General features: G+C 42.4%; 1 protein-coding gene across 2 annotated transcripts; it reads left to right on the top strand.

Moving 5' to 3' along the window:
* The first annotated feature begins 408 nt into the window (after positions 1–408).
* LOC135501108 (nuclear receptor subfamily 5 group A member 2-like) lies at positions 409–19,317 on the top strand. 2 transcript variants are annotated; one of them, XM_064792914.1, is made up of 8 exons: positions 409–691; positions 5,045–5,104; positions 8,827–8,991; positions 9,633–9,773; positions 11,526–12,001; positions 12,334–12,435; positions 12,780–12,975; positions 13,298–19,317. In XM_064792914.1, the coding sequence occupies exons 1-8, from the start codon at positions 505–507 to the stop codon at positions 13,543–13,545; spliced, it is 1,575 nt and encodes a 524-aa protein (XP_064648984.1). In that variant the 5' UTR covers positions 409–504; the 3' UTR covers positions 13,546–19,317. The 2 variants fall into 2 exon arrangements, with proteins under 2 accessions (XP_064648984.1, XP_064648983.1); XM_064792913.1 differs by having other exon boundaries at positions 13,283–19,317.
* Positions 19,318–19,633: the final 316 nt, after the last annotated feature.

Raw genomic sequence — 19,633 nt, 5'->3', positions numbered from 1 at the left:
GCATATTGATAATGTGCAAGACCACTAAATACTTGTTAAAAGATGACCCATTTTTAGAGTGTTTTCTGACCTAGTTTTCAATACCCGGACAAGAGCGGTCCACGTAACCTCGACCCTAGCCACCACGCTGCAGAGGGTCGAGAAGGCCTCAGTGATTTACCCGAGGCGAGCCGTGTATACAGTGGATGGACTGTCAATACCGAGCCATTGGTATTTTTTGGCTCGAGGTTGGCCATCTTTGTCAAAAACATGTGACCGGACACCGGAAGCCAACGCCCCCTAATCTAGTTTATGACGAGCGAAATGCCGTCAAATACCAGTCTCTGTAATGAGTGAATGGAGGAGACTGGTGAAAGAGTCTAGGACGAGAGTTAATTTAATTGATTAACGCATGCGCAGTGCGTGTGCTTAAAGCCCTACGTTTTGTGTGATTTTTGTAGGAACATACTGCGCTAAATGACGTTTATTGCGAGTTAGGCGGTGTCTGTTCGGTTCCTCTTCGCTATGGAACAAATAGACAGTCTCCCCCTTGGATACAGGGGAGATCCAAGACTGGTTTCCTCTCCGAATCCCGGAGATATGGTCCTTCACACGGGTGCATCAAGCCCCAGTACTGCGAACAGTCCAGAGACAGTGCTGCACCAGCCCAGCACACCTGGTTCCGTCACCGGCAGTTATATACACGATCCCGGTAAGTTTGACCAATAAAAATTACATTGGTACATAATATAACATCTCTAGTTTATGCTGTGGAAATTTAAAGGCGATCGAACGTCTAGAAATGTGTGAATTATTCGTTTAAATTTAGGAAAAAATTGGGGAGCCATGTTGACCTACATAGACTAGAGTGAAAATATGGCTGACTATTTTTGGATTCTGTATTCTACTCTGTAAACATGTCTCACTCCGTGTATTGTATACATTCTAGCCAGCCTGGCTATTCATGTAGCCTCTTACCTTACTTTCAGGTAGTTGGACCTCATCACTATTAGTATTGTTTCTAAGTATTTTGCTGAGTATATTCATTCTCGGGAACAGAGAATGTGAAAAAGTTCCGCGATATTTTTTGATATAATCTATTAAAATGATAATGCAATGAACCCTTTTGAGTTTTTGGCGGACACTGTCAATTATGTTGTCTGTATTCCCTATTGTGATGTCATTCATTCATCCCAGACCACAGTAGCCAGCGTTCTGTCTGCCCCTTTATACAATATTCCATTTTCTGGCTACATTGTTGTCCCTTAGTGGCCACACATTTCTGATGTGACCTAAAATCTCGGCGCTTCAATACAAATGATTAATCTGGATGCATTGAAGTTTATTCATCTACATTGTATCCCGTTATTACACTGAGGATAAAACACTAACATGAAAGGGGTATTGTTGAGGTTGGAAACTTGAACTGGCCTGTCTTTTAATGCATGGTTGAGTGACTGGGTTCATTAAACAGGGCGACTGTTCAAGTTGAGCGACTATCTAATTAGGCGCAATTCAGGCTCCCTTCAATTGCAATTCAAGTTTTGATGAGTGATCAGACTTCTCAGACAGGATATGGTTTGTCAAAGTAGTCATGAATGAATAATTGGTGGAAGAAGACTTTAGGTTTTCTGGCCTGTATAGAACCCATGCCTGCCAGGTCAAGTCCATTCAAATCGCCAGTACATGCAATAGTTAATAGTATAGTAGGAATTGATAATCTCAAAGTCAAACCAGCACACTCGAGGAAGACCACGTTGCCTGCCTTGCTCCAGACTATATATTACTCCTTTTGAAAGTGATATTGATTGAATGATAGTCTTATCTCTTATGTCTTTGATTACAGATAGACTTCTGTGATGCATGAGAGAATCTCCGACCCCTTTCTCAAATGCTTGTAACTGAATCTGAATCCATGTACTGCCCCTTTATGTCGTATCGATTGAATGATAGTATAGTTTTTTGAAATATTTAATCCTGGCTTCAGGCCTATTTGATACTGAGCTCAGGGCAGTATTTAGCGCGTGGGGGGGGGGGGGGGGGGAGGCAAGAGGCCAACTGTTCTGCCCCCCCCCCCCCAGACCAAAAGGTTAAATATGGCCCTGGGGCTGGAAGGTGTTTGAAAAAGACATTATTATCAACCACTATATTTAAAAAGTGCTCGAGGTCTGTACAATTATGATAAGTGGAAAGCCCTCTGGGTAATTCAAAAAGTCCTCCCTTATCAATCTACTATGTTTTTGCAATAAGTGAACATTGTTTTCTGTGCAGTGCTCCGTTAAAAGTGGGATATTTCTCCGTTTGAAATATGTTCCCTGTTACAGCATGATTTACCATACATGTAGTTCTTAATTTTCCGAGTAGTTTGCATTTCTGTAAGCTGAGCGGCAGGCCTTTGGGCCTCTTGTCTCTCTACTTGAACCATGTGACATCTTCAACCAATGTATCTCATTTACATCAGGCTATACACTTGAAGCAGTTGACAAACACACAATGAAATTCACTGAATATTGCGGCAAGTTGAACAAGGTTCAGGAGAGTGGACAATCAATGGGAGAGAACCAGTCTACGGTCATGCTGCCTGGTAGTGGCATGTACGTAATGTGATCGATACAGTCAAACTAAGGGGGGGGGTGCAGTGGCAGATTCCAGAATACTCTCCTCACAATAAATGAACCATTCAGAAAGTTGAAGTGTTGACATCAAGACACGTCATCATTTTCCCAAGATGTCACCCAACATTTGATTTGTCCTGTACAGGCATATCCCATATTGCAACCATGTGAAACCTCATCAAACGTCGCAATTTGAGACATACCCCCCCCCCCCCGATCTACCTGTCAACCCCGCCCCCTCTTGCCCCGAGACTTGTTTATCCTCCTTTACCCCCTCTAACTGCTTGGAAGTCCATTTATTCCATACCAGGAAACAGCAACCATTTTATCTGTAGACTTCCTTGCCAAAAGTAATGATTAATCCAGGTAACTTGTATCCATGGTAACGGACCGCAGCTTCTCGTTGTTGATAATTTATTATACTGTGAAGTATGTATCGGCTGAATGAGACGTACCGTGGCGCAATTAAATTTCACAAAAATCGTCCATTTTGGAAACGGTTTGTGCTGAGGTCTGACATTTTCTGATTTCAACTCATCCGAAAACCATGGTCCATAATATTCAGCTTGGCCCGACTAACTGTCACTTTGGTCTTTTACTGCGCATACAAATGTAAACATCGTGTGACGGTACTGTCATATTCCTCATTACGTTTTCAAACGAATGAGGTGACATATCGTGTTTTAATGTGGGAGTGTTGTGTGAGGTTGTGGCTGCCCTTTTGATGATGTAGTTGGGAGGAAGCCACTCAAATACGATGTAAGAACTGGGCTAGTTCAACATCTTTGCAAGATTGCAAAGGGTATGCTGGGGAGGGGGAGGAGGGCATTGCAGTTGATGTGTTGGCACAGATACAGCGTCTTGAAACTGACGAATGTCTGTAGATATTAGGCATTAGGCAGCAATCACAATCCTTTGATGAAATCTTGACCAAGTTAATCTCAGCTGACCTAGAGGAAATGATCACACCGCACTCGGCATATCTCTGCTCATCCCAAAATATCCCTGTTACAAGATGTTTTACTCTGTATCAAGGGGTAAATGGGCATTAAAGTCTCTTGGCTGGTGGTCACACTAACCGCACGACCGGCTCCCTTCATTCACAGGAACTTCTCCTTGTTTGCCTCCTTGTAATCATGACAAGCTACAACCAGCGTTGAATACACATCTATCCATAACAAACGCAACGCTATGTCCACGATGAACCCAAAATGTTGACAACCAGCTAGCACCAACTGTTGTCAGGGGTTGCTATAGTAACCAGAGATTTTTCTTGGAATTGATTTTCATCACAAAATGCTTTCTGCGTTTTAAGATGGAGTACACAGAAAGACCCTTCGGTATGTTTCATGGATTAGACCATGCACATATGCAGCCCTTGTCTAGGATACGTCACCTCCGGATGTGTGTTCTGTTACGGTGTTTTCTTTGCGTGGCATTTCAAATCTGTTCCTGCATCGTTTCTCTTTATTTGCTCGCAGATTTGTGCTTGTTAAGCCAGTACCTAGGCCTTTTAACACAGAGCAAAAGCATTGCAAAATTGTACACAACTTGTTCCCTGGGCTCTGATTCTGACTCACATCATGTTTACTGTTATTTCTAGAATAGAAAGTATCTTTTCTTAATGTCCTCAGGCAAGACACTTTACCCTTTCTGCAGGATTAGTAGTAGTACAGTCAGTTATCATACATGATTGAAGAAATTGTCCTCTGGCGGTGTTGAATCATTTCCCTGTGCTTCGTGTCACAGTGGCCCGCTATTACTTGGACAGGCATTTCAAAAACTGGTGTGAAATACTCTTTGAAACTGCTCCGCTAGGTAATGTTAGTCTTGATGAGAGTTACACCGCAACAAGCCTCATGTTGAAGGAGGCAGTACTTAGATCAGTAGTAGTTGTTTAGGACGACCTATTGTTGTTGGTCATTACCATGTTTAGAAATCGAAACAAGAAGTCGGTGAAATAGACTGCATATTTCTGAATCTAATGTTACTGGACCAGTCATGGGGAGCCTTGCTTATTTGGTTTGAGACTCAATATGATTTATAGAGTTCACATTTACATAGTGTCTGCTCTAATCCTGGTGGCATGAGGGAGAATGTACTTGATAAAGTTCATGTGGCACTGCCTGTGCCAGTCTCGAGTACTCATAGTACCTAGAGCAGCATTGTTGTAAGCATGGTCTTTTGTCTCTTCTCGTCATCTTCATTGGTGTGCTACAGGAGCACGTTCTCCAAGAGACATGGTATGTACATAACTTGGGACAAGACTCGTTCTTCAGCACTGTGATGGCCAGTATTCCTCTCGATCGTTTGGCCAGTGTTCCTCTCGGTCCTTAGGCCCGTGTTCCTCTCTGTACTTTAGCACCGTCTGTGAAACCAGACATTTAGAGCACCGCCTCTAGTGTCGCCTCAAAAATGTTCTGTGACATTTTTCTCTCGTATCTTTGCAGCTTCACCTCATGGCGACTCAATGTCTAATATGAGCCATTCGCCGGGAACAGTTTCACAAGGTACGTCAAAGCTTACACCACTTCCATAAGTTTCAATTTCAGTTACAAAATGAAAGTGTGAAAGTTGTATGAAAATGGTATGGGTTTCTAGGTTGTAAACCAGGTACTGTATTAAACCAGGTAGTGTCAACCAGGTAGTGTCAACCAGGTAGTGTCAACCGGGTAGTGTCAACCAGGTAGTGTCAGCCGGGTAGTGTCAACCGGGTCGTGTCAACCGGGTAGTGTCAACCAGGTAGTGTCAACCAGGTAGTGTCAACCAGGTAGTGTCAACCAGGTAGTGTCAACCAGGTAGTGTCAACCAGGTAGTGTCAGCCAGGTAGTGTCAACCAGGTAGTGTCAACCAGGTAGTGTCAACCAGGTTATATAAACCAGGTAATGATGGCAACCATTTGATTTTCACATTTTGAGGCAATTTCAACTCCAATGCAACCAATAAATATGGCAGCCAGCTCGGAATTTTCTCCATGCGAATTGAAAAATAAGCAAATTGGCAAACTTTTGGCTTTGTGACCATTACCGGGTGACAGTACTTACAGAGGACATTGTTGTTATGAATTGTGAGAATGTTTTCAAAAGCTTCAGTCATAAACACTTGATGTGCTCAAGAAAAGCCAGTATGAGCTATTCATTTCTATTGCATGAGTTCCAAGGATAGGATATTCTCCCACAATTCAAAATGGACATTCCGCCCAAGAATGCAGATATCCACCTCAAAATATATTATGTGGGACCACAAAGGTTTGTCGCTTCCATTTATCAAGATCAAACCAATTGAAAGGATCAAGATGGAATTCAATGCCTGGAACTTTCTCCCACAAATCAAAAAGAAAACTTTGAACCCTGCCTGAAATCCCCCTTGGTTCCCTTCTTTTTGTCACCTTTGTAACTGCTTCATGATAGTGACCATCTATTGGGAAGCCGGCGCCATTAACCCATTGTGCTCACATTCAATCATGAAGAAGATAAAGACTCGTTCTCTGTTAACATCGTGATCAGCCCTTCATCAGTCTCTTGTGATGCTGGCATTGTTATGAGCCGAGACCTGACCTCGTGTCATGCTGCTGTCCCTGGCAAACGATATAATCGAGTTTTTACCAGTGACCTCAATATTAACGATTGGGAAACCCTTTGTGGCAGTCACGGAGAAAACACAAGACGACTTGATGACTGTCTGTGTGTCTTGGTAAGAAGGGCGGTCCGGAACGCAGCCAGACCAAGAAGACCGCTAAGTCTCCTCGTACAAAAAGCCACCCTTTCTTTCCGACGTGCCCAAGTTGTCATAACGTTAGGTTCACTGGCAGTGTGGCCATTGTATCGTTGGGTCTTTGTCGTTTAAAATGCATCTTGGGTATTTGGTGGGGGTGGCTGCGGCTGGATGATGATGTCCTTTATGTGACGTGTCACGTGACCTGGACAAAGTTGTGATCACATCGCATGTGTGTCGACCGCAACCAAGTATAGCTGGCCTCTGATGGAACTGTCCGTGATGGGAGTTTCAGTTTGATATTGCCTCAGTTGCTGAACTCCATCTAGGGATTGAATGTAAACTTGTGTGGACTTTGGAGTGTAGACTGCTTTGGTGAGTTCAGGAATTTATCAATATGTTGCCTTGTCGGTCTTTCACTTGGTGTTCCCACAGCTTTCCAAGAGGTAAACTGATGTTAACAACTTGCCATGTAATTGATCTCTTCTAGGAGATGTCAGTCAACCCGACATGTTAGATACTGTCAACCATGAAGTAGTTGCTGTTACTCTGCCAGTTTTGGTGAATTTGCTGATTTATTGTTCAAGCGATAGAGAAAATTCTGTCCTTGCTGCAGAACGTTTTATGGTTAAAATATGTGTTTTCATTTGAAATGTTTGAATCGACATTTGAACTATCCCAAAAAGTCGACAATAGGTCTCCTCTGAATCTGACACCATGTGGTATGAGTGGTGATGATGGATAAAGATGAGAGACGTAGGTCTGCTTCCAACAGCTGCAGTCCCAGGCTTGTGTGATGAGAGTACATGTACTCTAGTTATGAACATCCAGTGATCGATATCTCTCTCGAAATCTTTTGAATGGGCTGTTTTTCGATTGTTGCGGTTGCAATATCCCATGTATAGAAAGTGCCACATGTTGGTCTGCTTGAGAGCAGGTTGGACCAACCTTGCAGTTGTTTGATACAATCTAAGTTTACTGTGTTGATAACTACTCAGAGCTGAGCTGGCATCCCAGCGCACGCCTCCTAACCCTCATCGAGATGCCGCATCATAACCGCTAGTTTCAGGTCATTAATTTCCATTAGACGAACATTGTCAGTTTTACTTTCCGGGTTTTGTTTGAAAGAAAACGACCAGAGATGATTTATTTCTCGGAGGTGAAAGTGGGCATTTCATCTTGTTTTGATGGATCCGTGTAACAGTTTGAGTTGTGAGCGGTCTGGCAAGTGTGATCCTCAAAGGTTAGACTGCCCTTATTTGAGTCATCATAGCCCCCAGCATCACATGCGCGCACAATTTGGCCATGCCAGTAAAGTTTGTTATGGTAAGGGTAATATGGCTGCCACCATTTCTCAACTACCAGCGTACCTAAGGTAACAGTACCAGTATTCAGTGTAATTAACAGGAGTTGGCGTAATTAATAATCTGTCGCCATGGCATTGTCTAATCGCATGTCATATACCCTCAAATATCATAATTGTCAACACTTTAGATTTGAATCTGGCATCATTTGTTCAACTGTGATTCGAGGCCTATTTGTGTGTGATTCAACTCTGTGATCATGTGTGACTGCATGTACACTCACACATATGATGGTAAGTCGGGACTTTCTCGTCAGACGCTGGGTCCTTGTTTGGCCCTGGTATTTAGCTCTCTCCAATCCTGCCTCTCCTATGGGTCCTGGTCCATCCATGATGGACGGCACTAATCAGGCCTGACCACAACCTTCCTGTCAAACGTTGTGGGTCCTTGTTTGACACTGGTATTTAGCCCTCTCCAATCCTGAATCTTACCAAGCCTTTCCCAAAGGCCAGGATCCATGCTGGTCTTGCGTAGTTTTATTGGGATTCCGACCAATGTGTCTAGTGGAATTGGTGCTTGGCTGATTTCGCCTTGGAGCTGAATGGCCTCACCTTGAGAAGGACACTCAAAAAACAATGAGGCCAATGTTTGCTGGTTCATTTCCTTCAATGTTGTTTACTTCTTGGCTGTCAAACGATGTGTGACCAGCAGGGTAATGTTTGAATCCTGCTCATATTCATTCATGTCCAATCAGGTATGTTTTAATCCCTTATTATCTGTAGACCCCTCAGCAAGTACATGGGGCATTGTCTCTTTTGACTAAACTATTCATGGGGTATTCAGAATACTCCTCCACACAGAATGAAAAGACTTTGTTTTTGTATTTAACTTTAGCCATGTGAATCTGAGCTCCTTCCATTTAGGTTGACATGCACTCACTTCATGATTGGCCCTTGAAGAACTTCAATCATCAGCCATTTGATTACTCTGACTAGGCCCATCAGCCTCATCTTGACCCTAAGACATCCCTGTCCCTGAGAGACGGATGCTTCCAACATAGTGAAGAGGGAGTTTTCAGGAGTGATGAACCAGTCGTCCCAGTCTTCTTCTTTGGCTAATCCTTTCTGTCAGGCTTGACACTTTCCAGTCTGTTCATATAGTCATCTACACTAACCTTCCAAATCTTTAACCAGTCCTATCCTTTCTCGTTTTAGTTACCTCATCTAACATGACGGTGGCGTTACCATCATGTAACTCCGTCAGTGAATACTCGCAGTACCCACCAGATGTCAAGTTTGGCATCGAGGAGTTGTGTCCCGTGTGTGGTGACAAGGTGTCCGGATACCACTACGGTCTGCTCACCTGTGAGAGTTGTAAAGGTGAGTATAGAGGGCTCTGCTTATGTGTATCGCTGGCATTTCTGTGTGGGACCAGTTATGGCCAAATAGAGATTCCAGCTGGCTGAGTTCCTTCACATACATGATACCTAACTTTGGCCAGAGCTGACTTGTGAGTTAATACATGATGTTATTGCTGTAATTGAACAGCTTGATCTGTTGATAAAACGATCGTGATTTGTTCCATATGAATTGAGCAATGCAGTGCAAACACAGATTATTTGCACTTTTCGTCAGGTGTTTTCATGCCATTATTTCGTCAGGTTATGATTAGTTGGATTATTTGATCATGGCCTGTTTTTCCCTATTTCCGGCTGCAATGCCAAATTCAGCCTCTATATCTGTTGCCATGGTTACAGAGTCCTGTGAGGTTCCGATGGCCGTCAGTAATTCACAGTGACATACATGTAGTATAGAGGGAGCAGTGTACTCATGGAACCCAATGTAGTCTGGTCCCAGGGAAGACAATCTTTACCTCATATTGTCACAGATACATTCCTGTCTTCATCATTACGCACAGTATTTCTTTCCCTTAGGAGACAGAACAAATAAGTTGGATGCCACCGGCTTCCAGCCCAGTGACACTCTTAGTCTGGAAACCTCATGTGTTTCTCTCCCTGCAGGTTTCTTCAAACGGACCGTTCAGAATAAGAAGGTGTACTCGTGTGTTGACAACCGAAGCTGCCTCATCGATAAAAGCCAAAGAAAACGCTGTCCGTATTGCCGTTTCCAAAAGTGTCTTAATGTTGGAATGAAATTAGAAGGTAAGCCGAGGTCACGTTGAAACCATGAAAACAGATATTAGGCTCTGACTAATATGGACCATTGTGAAGTCTGTGGCATTCTGTGTCTCATTGTAAAAGACAGGGTCTGAACCTGGTACACAGGGTCTGAACCTGGTACACAGGGTCTGAACCTGTGTACTTGGTGTTGTACACATGAGCTTAACTCTTACTTCCTGATGTAAACGCCAGAAGAGTATGAGGGAGTTTACCAGGACGTGTTGTCCTTGATGTTGAGTCCTAACGGTGACATGGTGCGCAGGCGATGGATCCAGGAAGACTCTCTGGAGAGTCTAGTGGCCTTAGTGGTTGTGCCATCTGGAGCGATGTAATTCGAGGACGTGGATGGAGATGTCCTGGAGGCCATGGTGGTCTGGGAGGTTGAAATCTCCCAGACCACCATGGCCTCCAGGACATCTCCATCCACGTCCTCGAATTACATCGCTCCAGATGGCACAACCACTAAGGCCACTAGACTCTCCAGAGAGTCTTCCTGGATCCATCGCCTGCGCACCATGTCACCGTTAGGACTCAACATCAAGGACAACACGTCCTGGTAAACTCCCTCATACTCTTCTGGCGTTTACATCAGGAAGTAAGAGTTAAGCTCATGTGTACAACACCAGGTACACAAGTACTTAGGTATAGTTATGCTGTTGTAGCTGATGCTTGGAGCCTAGCAGATATGGGTGCGTGGAGATTAAGTGTGATAACGTGTTATGTAAAGTCTCATCATTAGACTTTGATTCAAACTATTAGTGAGAATTTGAAGCGTTTAAATGATATCAAAAATTAAGAAATCACAAAAACATGGGGGCTTTTGGTTGAAAAGTTGCGCAATATACGGGTTCATTGCAAGAGTTATGGAGTAATTTTGGTTTAAATGCTGATATAGAATTTGTAAAATGGCAGTTCATAGTAGAATAATCAAAATATTTTTGAACAAACCCCGACATTAAAAATGAGAAGTGGTGTAACATGCGGGTGGTTGGTTGGTCAAAGGATATGGGTCGTAGGCATCTAGTCCCTCCTGGTGTCCGTCTAATGGATGTTAGAATAATGAATTGCTCATATATGAGAGTGTGCTGAGGGCTGGATGTGTATATTACGTATCCAACAGATGTTGTTTATTGTAAGGGCAGATCTTATGTGGGTGCAGTCGTCACTTAACAACTCCAAAATATAAAATATGCGGGAAGGCAGGTGGAGACTCAGTGTCTCAAAATTGATATTGACTTTTACACCCAGATTTGTTGTGATATGCTGGCACCGAGTGAAGATGATGGAAATTTGTCCACGAATGTTAAAACACCACCTATTGACCTGATCATTCATTAGAATTCACAAAGCACTTTCTGATAATTTCCAAGCTGGGCCCAGTGGCTCAGTGGGCGTAAGAGACTAATGCCAGTTACGGCTCAGGCAACGCCAGTACCAGCTCAGCCAACGCCAGTACCAGCTCAGCCAACGCCAGTACCAGCTCAGCCAACGCCGGTACCAGCTCAGCCAAGTGTCTTCTCCTTCAGTTGATTTCATTTAGAATTAAGGTGTTAACACTAACGTTACTACCAATGCTGATGGAGCAATCAGGCCCTGATTAATAACCAGGCCCTGATTAATAACCAGGCCCTGATTAATAACCAGGCCCTGATTAATAACCAGGCTCTGATTAATAACCAGGCCCTGATTAATAAGCCGTAACATTCCACTTACGACACTCATCCATCTTTGCAGCTGTCAGACAGGACCGAATGCGAGGTGGTCGCAATAAGTTTGGTCCCATGTATAAACGAGACCGTGCCATAAAACAGCAGCAGCTCCGTCAGCAGGCACACATTCTGACGGCGTATCAGATCCCAGGCGATGACCTCAAGTGTGACATGTCGATGACGAGCAACCGTCAAATGGCCATCTACGGCCAGCATCCTCAGTATCTACCTCATTCGAACGGTGAGATGGTGGCACCACTGCACCCTCACGTCATGCAGACAATGCGTATCGTGCCACATCTCATCAATCAGATGAAAGTGCACGAGCTAAATGAGAAGGACATTCAGGAGAAGGTGATCACCTTTGCTCAATATCAGTTCATGGCGTGCGATTTGAAACCAAAACGCGACCTTGTGATTGGTCTGTGTAAGCTGGCGGATCACTGCTTGTTTCTGCTGGTAGAGTGGGCGCGTGCGTCAAGCTTCTTCAAGGAGTTAAAGGTATGTATCAGACCATCTTGTACTGAGTCATCATCAAGTTATAGTTGTAGTGCGGGAGATGATGTGGTTGGCTGAAGTCTGGGCTTTCATGATACAGTGGACACAGCTCTCATGCTCTTTCAAAGCAACATGGGTCTTCATGCCTGAAATTGGCAAAAGCTGCTAAGTCTGGTCACCTGGACCAAGGTGCTCCTGTTTGGAGTATGTGTTTGGGTGATATCTGCTGATTCCCAAGAGTGCTTTGTTGTCAAGGATCACTGATGGTTGTGCACTCGGAGGCATATAGACGAGGGGATTCTGTTCTTGTGAGTAATTGACTGGTTCTATTGTAGGTCGAGGATCAAATGAAGCTCTTACAGAACTGTTGGAGCGAGTTGCTGATTATAGAATACGTGTTCAGATTTGTGTCTGCCATCAGGAACGGAACGCTTCAGGTACGTGCTGCAGGGAAAATGTGGAATGTCTTTCCCACACGCGGAGGGAGCCCGACCCTCCCGAGTTTAATAGTTGATGGTGAACTTCGAGCAAGCAATTAGCTCCTGTGCTTTCCCTTCAGTTAGTTATCTGTCACAGCTGATTAAGCCTAGATACAGGTGCAGCCAAGATGACTCCCTCAGGGCTAAGATGAGTCCCTCAGGGCCAAGATGACTCCCTCTGGGCCAAGATGAGTCCCTCAGGGCCAAGATGACTCCCTCAGGGCTACTACGGAGGTCTTGCAAAACTTGATTGACTGCAGTAGCCCCACCAGCATTAACAACACACTGTCCTTCCATTTCAGAATTTAAACACGGACCGAGAACCACATTACATCAACTTTCATAATCTAGACAGTATGGACCACCTGGACTTTCTGCCTCGGCTTGGCTTGTCAGATGTGAAAACACGTTTAATCGAACTCATCAAGAAGTTTGCCGAGTTGAAGTTTGACATCAATGACTATGTGTGTATGAAGTTCTTAGTGCTGCTAAACCCTGGTAAGTGGAGACCCCTGGTGCTCACACAATAAATCATAATGATAAAATCATCGGCTTAGATTAATTAGATATTTGTACGGATTCTGTCCTGTTTATTAAAACTTGTGTCGCAGATCTCTCTGTAATGTTTGAGTTCCAAGTTGTTCTTTGTGCTCAATCACAAGCTACACACATCACTAACATGAGTGAGTGTCTGTGGCAGTTAAGTCTTTATTTATAATGAGTAACTGCCCTGTTGATTTGCTGTGACATGTTTTCCTCATTCTCTGCCCAATGCTTATTTTTCGGTTTGCTTGAATATTTTCAGATGTGTTATTTTCAGATATCATCGGTCTGGAGGAACGTCACTTTGTAGAGAGGAGCCAGGAACAGATCAATGCCGCCTTGATGGAATACTGCATACGATTCTATCCTGACATGAAGGATAAGTTTGGACAATTGTTGCTGCGCTTACCCGAGGTTCGCATCATTAGCATACGAGTGGAGGAATACCTGTATCAAAAACATGTGACTGGAGAAGTGCTTGGTCAGACACTGCTATTAGAAATGTTACACTCGAAACGGAAATGATTTGAAAGACCATTAGCCATTAGGTTTTGATGATTGTCATTGCCACTAGAGGGTGCTGTATGTATTGTACAGGTGGAGACCCCTAGTGAGTGTTTTGTGTGTTGTGTTCATGCTTGGGCATGCCACGCCGACCAGTACTCTCCAGATTTGGTTTGCTGACAGCGGGATGCTGCCGAGAGAATGGCGCACAATATTATTCCGACCAGATAAACGTGATCTTGGACATTATTCTCGTAATGATGGAGACTTGTGATCATTAGGTGTGATGATTGGTCAGCTTGCTGAATTACACAAGATGTGGTTGCCTGCGGTGACTGTCAGCGCTTGAAAGGTCAGACACGTTATCTCTGTTGCTGGTGGTCTGGGATCATATGATCCCTTGTCCTGACAATAGGGGACGCGAGATCTTAACTGCCTTAGAACTAATTCACTGCTAAGTTAGAATTCTGCTGGAACGAAGGAATTCTAAGTAATGTGTATTTGTGACTGTTGTTTGTGCCACAGTGTCGAGGTTTTCCTGTTGAGTGATTTGGGCAAATGTGGGAAACTAGATATACCTAGGGTGGAAATGGAGATGATGTCATCACAGAAAAACTGATGTGTCAGATATTGACATCAATAGAGCAATGTTTATTTTGACGGATCACAACTGTTTTAAAGATGGACGGGTATTCATCCGTAGACAGTGGATACTTCCTGGAGACGCGAGTCGAGTTTGTTAAAAATAATGCTTACATCGGGTTGATGTATAATGCCTCTGATCATCCTTGAACAGTTGCTTTGTCATTGGAACATTCCTAAAGACTTGAAAGATGACTTTTACAACAAGAAGCCAGTCCTATGACTGGTGGAATATTACTCTCCTCTTTACATGTACTTTCATCTTTCTGCAGGGCGACTGTCTGGCTGGTCATCGTGGCTGTGTACTATCAGAATTCCTCGCAAGCTCACCTCAAAACTACTGTTCAATTTGTCTAATTCTTGCATAATTTTGTTGAGTGAATCATGATTTTCTAATCACTTGATGTAACAAAGGGTTCTTACTTTGGGTGTGATATTTACATGTGCCATCTTGAAACCAGCATTGGTTGTGCTAATGTCGACAGTCCAAGTTTGAGTTTGAGGATCACATGAATATGTTTGTCTCGCACCAAAATAATTGCAAAAATGTTGTATTTGAAATTGATTTGTATGTCTGGTGCCGTTCTCACTCAAACTCACGCTTGGATTAGTCGCTACATGTTTTGCTGTTCTGGTGTAAGGCAGACAAACCAAAGATGAATTGTTCAACCTGGTCCTAGGGAATGCTACATCGGGCAACATTGTCACTGTGTTGACCTTGTTCCTAGGAGCTGTTCTTTGACAGGACTACTGTTATTGACTGCACAGATAACCCCCTAGGGCGAGATTGGCCGATTCTAACCTTGTATCTGGAGAAGGGATCCTAGGATGAATAGATAAGCCTTTGTGTTATCAGCGCTTTCTAGATGTCTCACTAGGGGCTGCTGTACTCGTGTGCCATTTTCACTAGAGTGTTTTGCTATGAAGCACATCGGGCGTTCAATGAATTTTAATATTTGTAATTTGAGTAATTGGGGACGTTCCATTTTATGCATGATTGTTATGATGGTTAGTGGTTTTTATGGATTGTCATGGAAACACAACTCCCCATACACATCTTATGGATCACTCTACACAGAGTGTGGCTCGTTTTGGCCAAACTTTCCATATTACACTTGGGGAATTGTGTCTCTGGGGTGTGTATACTCTTTGTTCTGTTCTTATGTGGTTACCATGGTTACAGTGTTTTGGCAATGTCTATCTCCTTGTTACTAGTCATTATATTAGGAGGTAGTGACACAAGATGGTTGACAGTCAGAAACAATGTGATGAAGAGAACTTTAAGATTTTTGAGGAAAACCTTGGGAATGATGGAATTTAGCAATTTATCAAAGTTCGATTTTTACCAGTGGAAGTCAAATCATGACGGGCATTTACGTTGAAAATGTTAATCAACATTAAGGAATTTTTTTAATCTGTAGAAGTTTAGATTATTACTAAGCATCGTTATAATGGGGGAACGATTCTGCTTCAAAAACCTTATTATTCTTGATCAGTTGACGTCGGTTGTACTGTTGTAGAGTGATTGACAGCCAATTAAGCATAAATTAGTTGTCCTAATTGGCAGGTTGCTATTGTCGGTGTGTCTGCTGTGTGTCACAGATGGACCAGACACATTGTGACATATTATATGCGAAGATTATGGAGCAATCATGAACTTGCATCATGTCCTATTGTTGATTGGGACACGCAGCAAAGTCATGAATGTGTGCTCTGTCCAGTCTTCAGTTTTGTCTTATGGCCATGTGCCGCAGTGTAAGGGCTGCTCTGCAATGTCCTGTCCCGTGTCGCTAGTAATCTTAATGGGGGGGTTGTCCTGTGTTACACTGTATAGAAGAAACATCTACAATGTTACTCTTGTTACTAATTTCTGTGTCCCGCTGGTTTATGACTCGGCACCTAATATTAGGTGAGGCTTAACTGGTTTTGCCAAAATCTGTCATATCCTGGGACGGGGTTGATTTGAGGATCTCCTGGTCACCAGAGACGTGATCATCACACCATGAATTTGATTTCTTAGTTGGAATAAAGCATCTGAAGAAACCTGGCCAGTAGAAATATTTATTTACTTTATGAAATAAATATAGAAAAAACTCTAAAATCCTGAGTGTGACGATACTTTGAGCATTATTAGCTTTAAGTCATGTGATGAATCTATTAACATGATGAAGGAGAGAGTCATGTAAGACATGGAGATAACACATTAACTTGTTAGAATAACTGCCATACTAGAAACATGTATATATTTAATCACTTGTAACAATAAATGACTCCTAGCTCCTGTGCTAAAAATGTTCACATTTTGTTGATCTTGTTTAACATGCCTTAATTCTCTCAGCTTTACCTTGGTGTGTTGACACCTGTTAACCCTTGTGCGTCGGTGGGCCACTGGTTGAAGACGGGTTATGGCGTTCATTATGCTTTATTTGCTCAAATTGACTGCTCTAGTGTAACCAAATATGGAGTCCTTGAAAAAAGGTGTCATTTTCAAGTGATCATATCGTGACCATAAACAGTGTCCGTGTCACAAACATAGTTGATCAATATGTTTTATATTCCTGGGATTATCTTCCTTTCCTTTCTGTGCTATGCCATATGGGGAAAGATTCATTCTTTATAACTTTGGTAAAGCCATATGTGCATACTAAGCTGAAGTAAAAAACACTTAAATTTTCTTCCTCCTTATTTCATTGTGGAGTGTTTGTGGCCAGTACACTTTATCTTGAGCCTTTTCATTTGATTGAAAGCATTATCTCATTCTCTGTGTTCCTGAACTGTGAAAGAGGAACATTTGAAATGATGGATCAATTCATTCAACCTTGGAGAAAAAGAAAACTAAGAACTTGTAAAGAATTGTGAGTAATTGATGTCACATTTTACAATGTTCTTCCAGGTATGGAAACAGTTTAAAAAATTCGTCTTTTTTTGAACGTTTGAAAGAAACAAAATCAGCGTTTGTTTTGGTGCCAGGTCAAGGTCATAAAGAGCCATGTTTGCAATCTCTCGTGCCATGTTGGGTTTGGGGTAGAAAAGGGTTGGGTGTAAAATAGTCTATTTTTAAGATTTTTCAAAATATTTTACCGTGTCCACTGATCTGTCATGATAACATGTGACATGTACACTTCATTGACCTAACATTCTCTGTAACAATTATATATCAATTATATATGTAAAATGTATGTAAATACGGAATTTTCAAACTTGGAATATTCCAATGCACGGATTTTGGCGCTGCATCATGATTTCATGCAGGTTTCTTAATCGTCAAGTTTTTTAATCGCGTGTAACTTATTTATCGCTGATGTTTTGAGTATAGTGTGAAACAAGCTCTCAGGAATTAGTTGTTGTCGGTTCATGAGTGTATATATCGTGTTTCCATGGTGACGGATGCTGGGATGTCGTCCGTGTGTCCCTGTGAATGATTTCAGGGTAAGCGGTGAGGTCCGTTGGATTAGCATCAACACATTTTTAGCTTGGTCATTTTTCTCCACGTTTTGAATTTGAAATCGGTCTTTTTGTTGAGTGTTGTATACCCCAATCTGTAACGGTGGTGCATCTGGTTTACATGTGTTTGTCATATTACGTCAAAAAATACCCAACTTTCTTGTTCAGAAACTTAAAACAAATCCCTTCCACGATTCTTTCCCTTACTAAGGCACAGTGTGCTATCTGCCTTAATGAAGTGTGACTGATGGTTTGTTATGCTTCTGTGGAGCGTAATATGTTACAAGTTACAATACTAAGTAGTGTTCATTCAATCAAGCATGCCAAAGTGAGCCATTAATCACTCAGATGGAATCATTTCAGACTTAACACAATCCAGTTGACCTTAACACCCCGTTTTCCTAAATGGACTCTTCTAATTCAATAACCAGAAGAGTCTACAAAGGGAATTGGGGGTTAGGGCCTGTCTTCATTAGAATCCACTTATTGACCGTGTTCGTATTTTCTTAAACTTCCAGTCTTAAGTCTGCCATGTCCGGCCGAGTTATTCAAACAGAGCTCATGCTGTCAGCGGTATTAATCACAAGAAGAGGACCCATGTGTACTGATACACATGTGTCATATGGACTCTTTTGTCCAAAGGTTGAGCCAAATCGTATCCTGGTTTGAATACCGCGGCCAAGAGGATTATTTTCTGTGTGATTTCAAGTCTTGTTATTAGTCCTGGTAGTTGTCCCGCTTTGTTTTGCCCATGTTAAGTAGTGTAAGACTAGTGTCCTGTTGTGTTAGCATTACGTGTCGGTGGTTATAGGTTCGTAAAGTTCAACAGTACACGTCCAGTATTGTCTAAAGTGTACACAATTCTATATGGTTTCTGTGGATTTGGTTGCCATGGTGACAGAGTTGTCAAGGAAACCCCTAGGTGTTGGTCCTACATTTACCAATCATTTATTACAGTTACAATTGCAATTCATTTTAGTGGCTTTTAGCATAATCTTTTTGTTCACATGTTTTACCATGAAATGATGTTTTTTCATGGCGACCATTTCCATAGCAACCAAATTTGCTAGGGGATTTTTCTCAACCTAGCGATATGTGTGCTAGCTCGTTTGAGTTTTGGAGAGTCAGACTTCTGTTTGGTGATAACGGTAAAATATTTAACAGAATATCTGATTTCTATTTAATTCTAGAGTAAACATGTCGTTTTCTATGTAGGGTTTCCTTCAAGTTCAAAATGCAGTTATTTCACAACATCCCAAAGCTAACATGCTAAATGATATGTAATGGGTGTTGCTGTGTGAATGATCTACAAACAAATTAGGTCAAGGTCATACAGTGCATCCCAAAATGTTTGGCCAAATGTCAACAATGGTGGCGAAGAAGTCAAGTGTTCTACATTATCTAAAACACTTCAAGAGTTTGTGGCCATCTCCCCATGTCTCCGAGATGAATCCACCATACATGTACTACATGCAGCTTACATGTTTACGTTGTATTGTGTAATCTCCTGATGTCACCTGATGTCACCTCCTACACAGGAAATGCATTGTGGGAGCAGTTTGAAGAACTTGAATTTGTATTTAGAACTAAAATGGCCCGAAATGTTTTGTGACGCAGTGTATGGCTGTATATGTTTGACTTGGTTTCATGTCACTCGTTAATGATTGTGGGGAAACTCTTGTTATAGAAGGCTAATAAAAATAATATGTCAAAAACGATTTTGCACTTATTTCATGTTTGGACACACTCGATAGGAACTCGTGGCTGTATACATAAGTGCCAGACCGTTCGTATCAGGAGTTTTCAGCTGGCGTCTTACTGGACATCTGGCACAGTTACAGATGTTATTATGGCTCCATAGGGGGAGCCATTGGTAGCTTGATATCTTGAAACAGAAGATTGTAGACAATAGGATATCAATTTCTTATTGATGTCGCAGGACACGCAATCCCTACCTTCAGTCTGACTCTGCATGCTAATGAATTGTGGGGTAGGGAAGATTGCGGGATAAATTCACACATCT

This window comes from Lineus longissimus, chromosome 17 (genome assembly GCF_910592395.1).
Source record: "Lineus longissimus chromosome 17, tnLinLong1.2, whole genome shotgun sequence".
Classification (NCBI taxonomy): Eukaryota; Metazoa; Nemertea; class Pilidiophora; order Heteronemertea; family Lineidae; genus Lineus; species Lineus longissimus.
Note: the sequence above shows the minus strand (reverse complement) of the source record. Positions and strands in the feature narration are given on the sequence as shown.

Bases quoted from the DNA above. Each gene is read 5' to 3' on its own strand.
- LOC135501108 (XM_064792913.1), top strand. From the start codon at position 505: ATGGAACAAATAGACAGTCTCCCCCTTGGATACAGGGGAGATCCAAGA. The intron at 5,105-8,826 runs GTACGTCAAAGC...TTCTCGTTTTAG, and splicing joins GCCGGGAACAGTTTCACAAG to TTACCTCATCTAACATGACG. The intron at 8,992-9,632 runs GTGAGTATAGAG...CTCTCCCTGCAG, and splicing joins CACCTGTGAGAGTTGTAAAG to GTTTCTTCAAACGGACCGTT.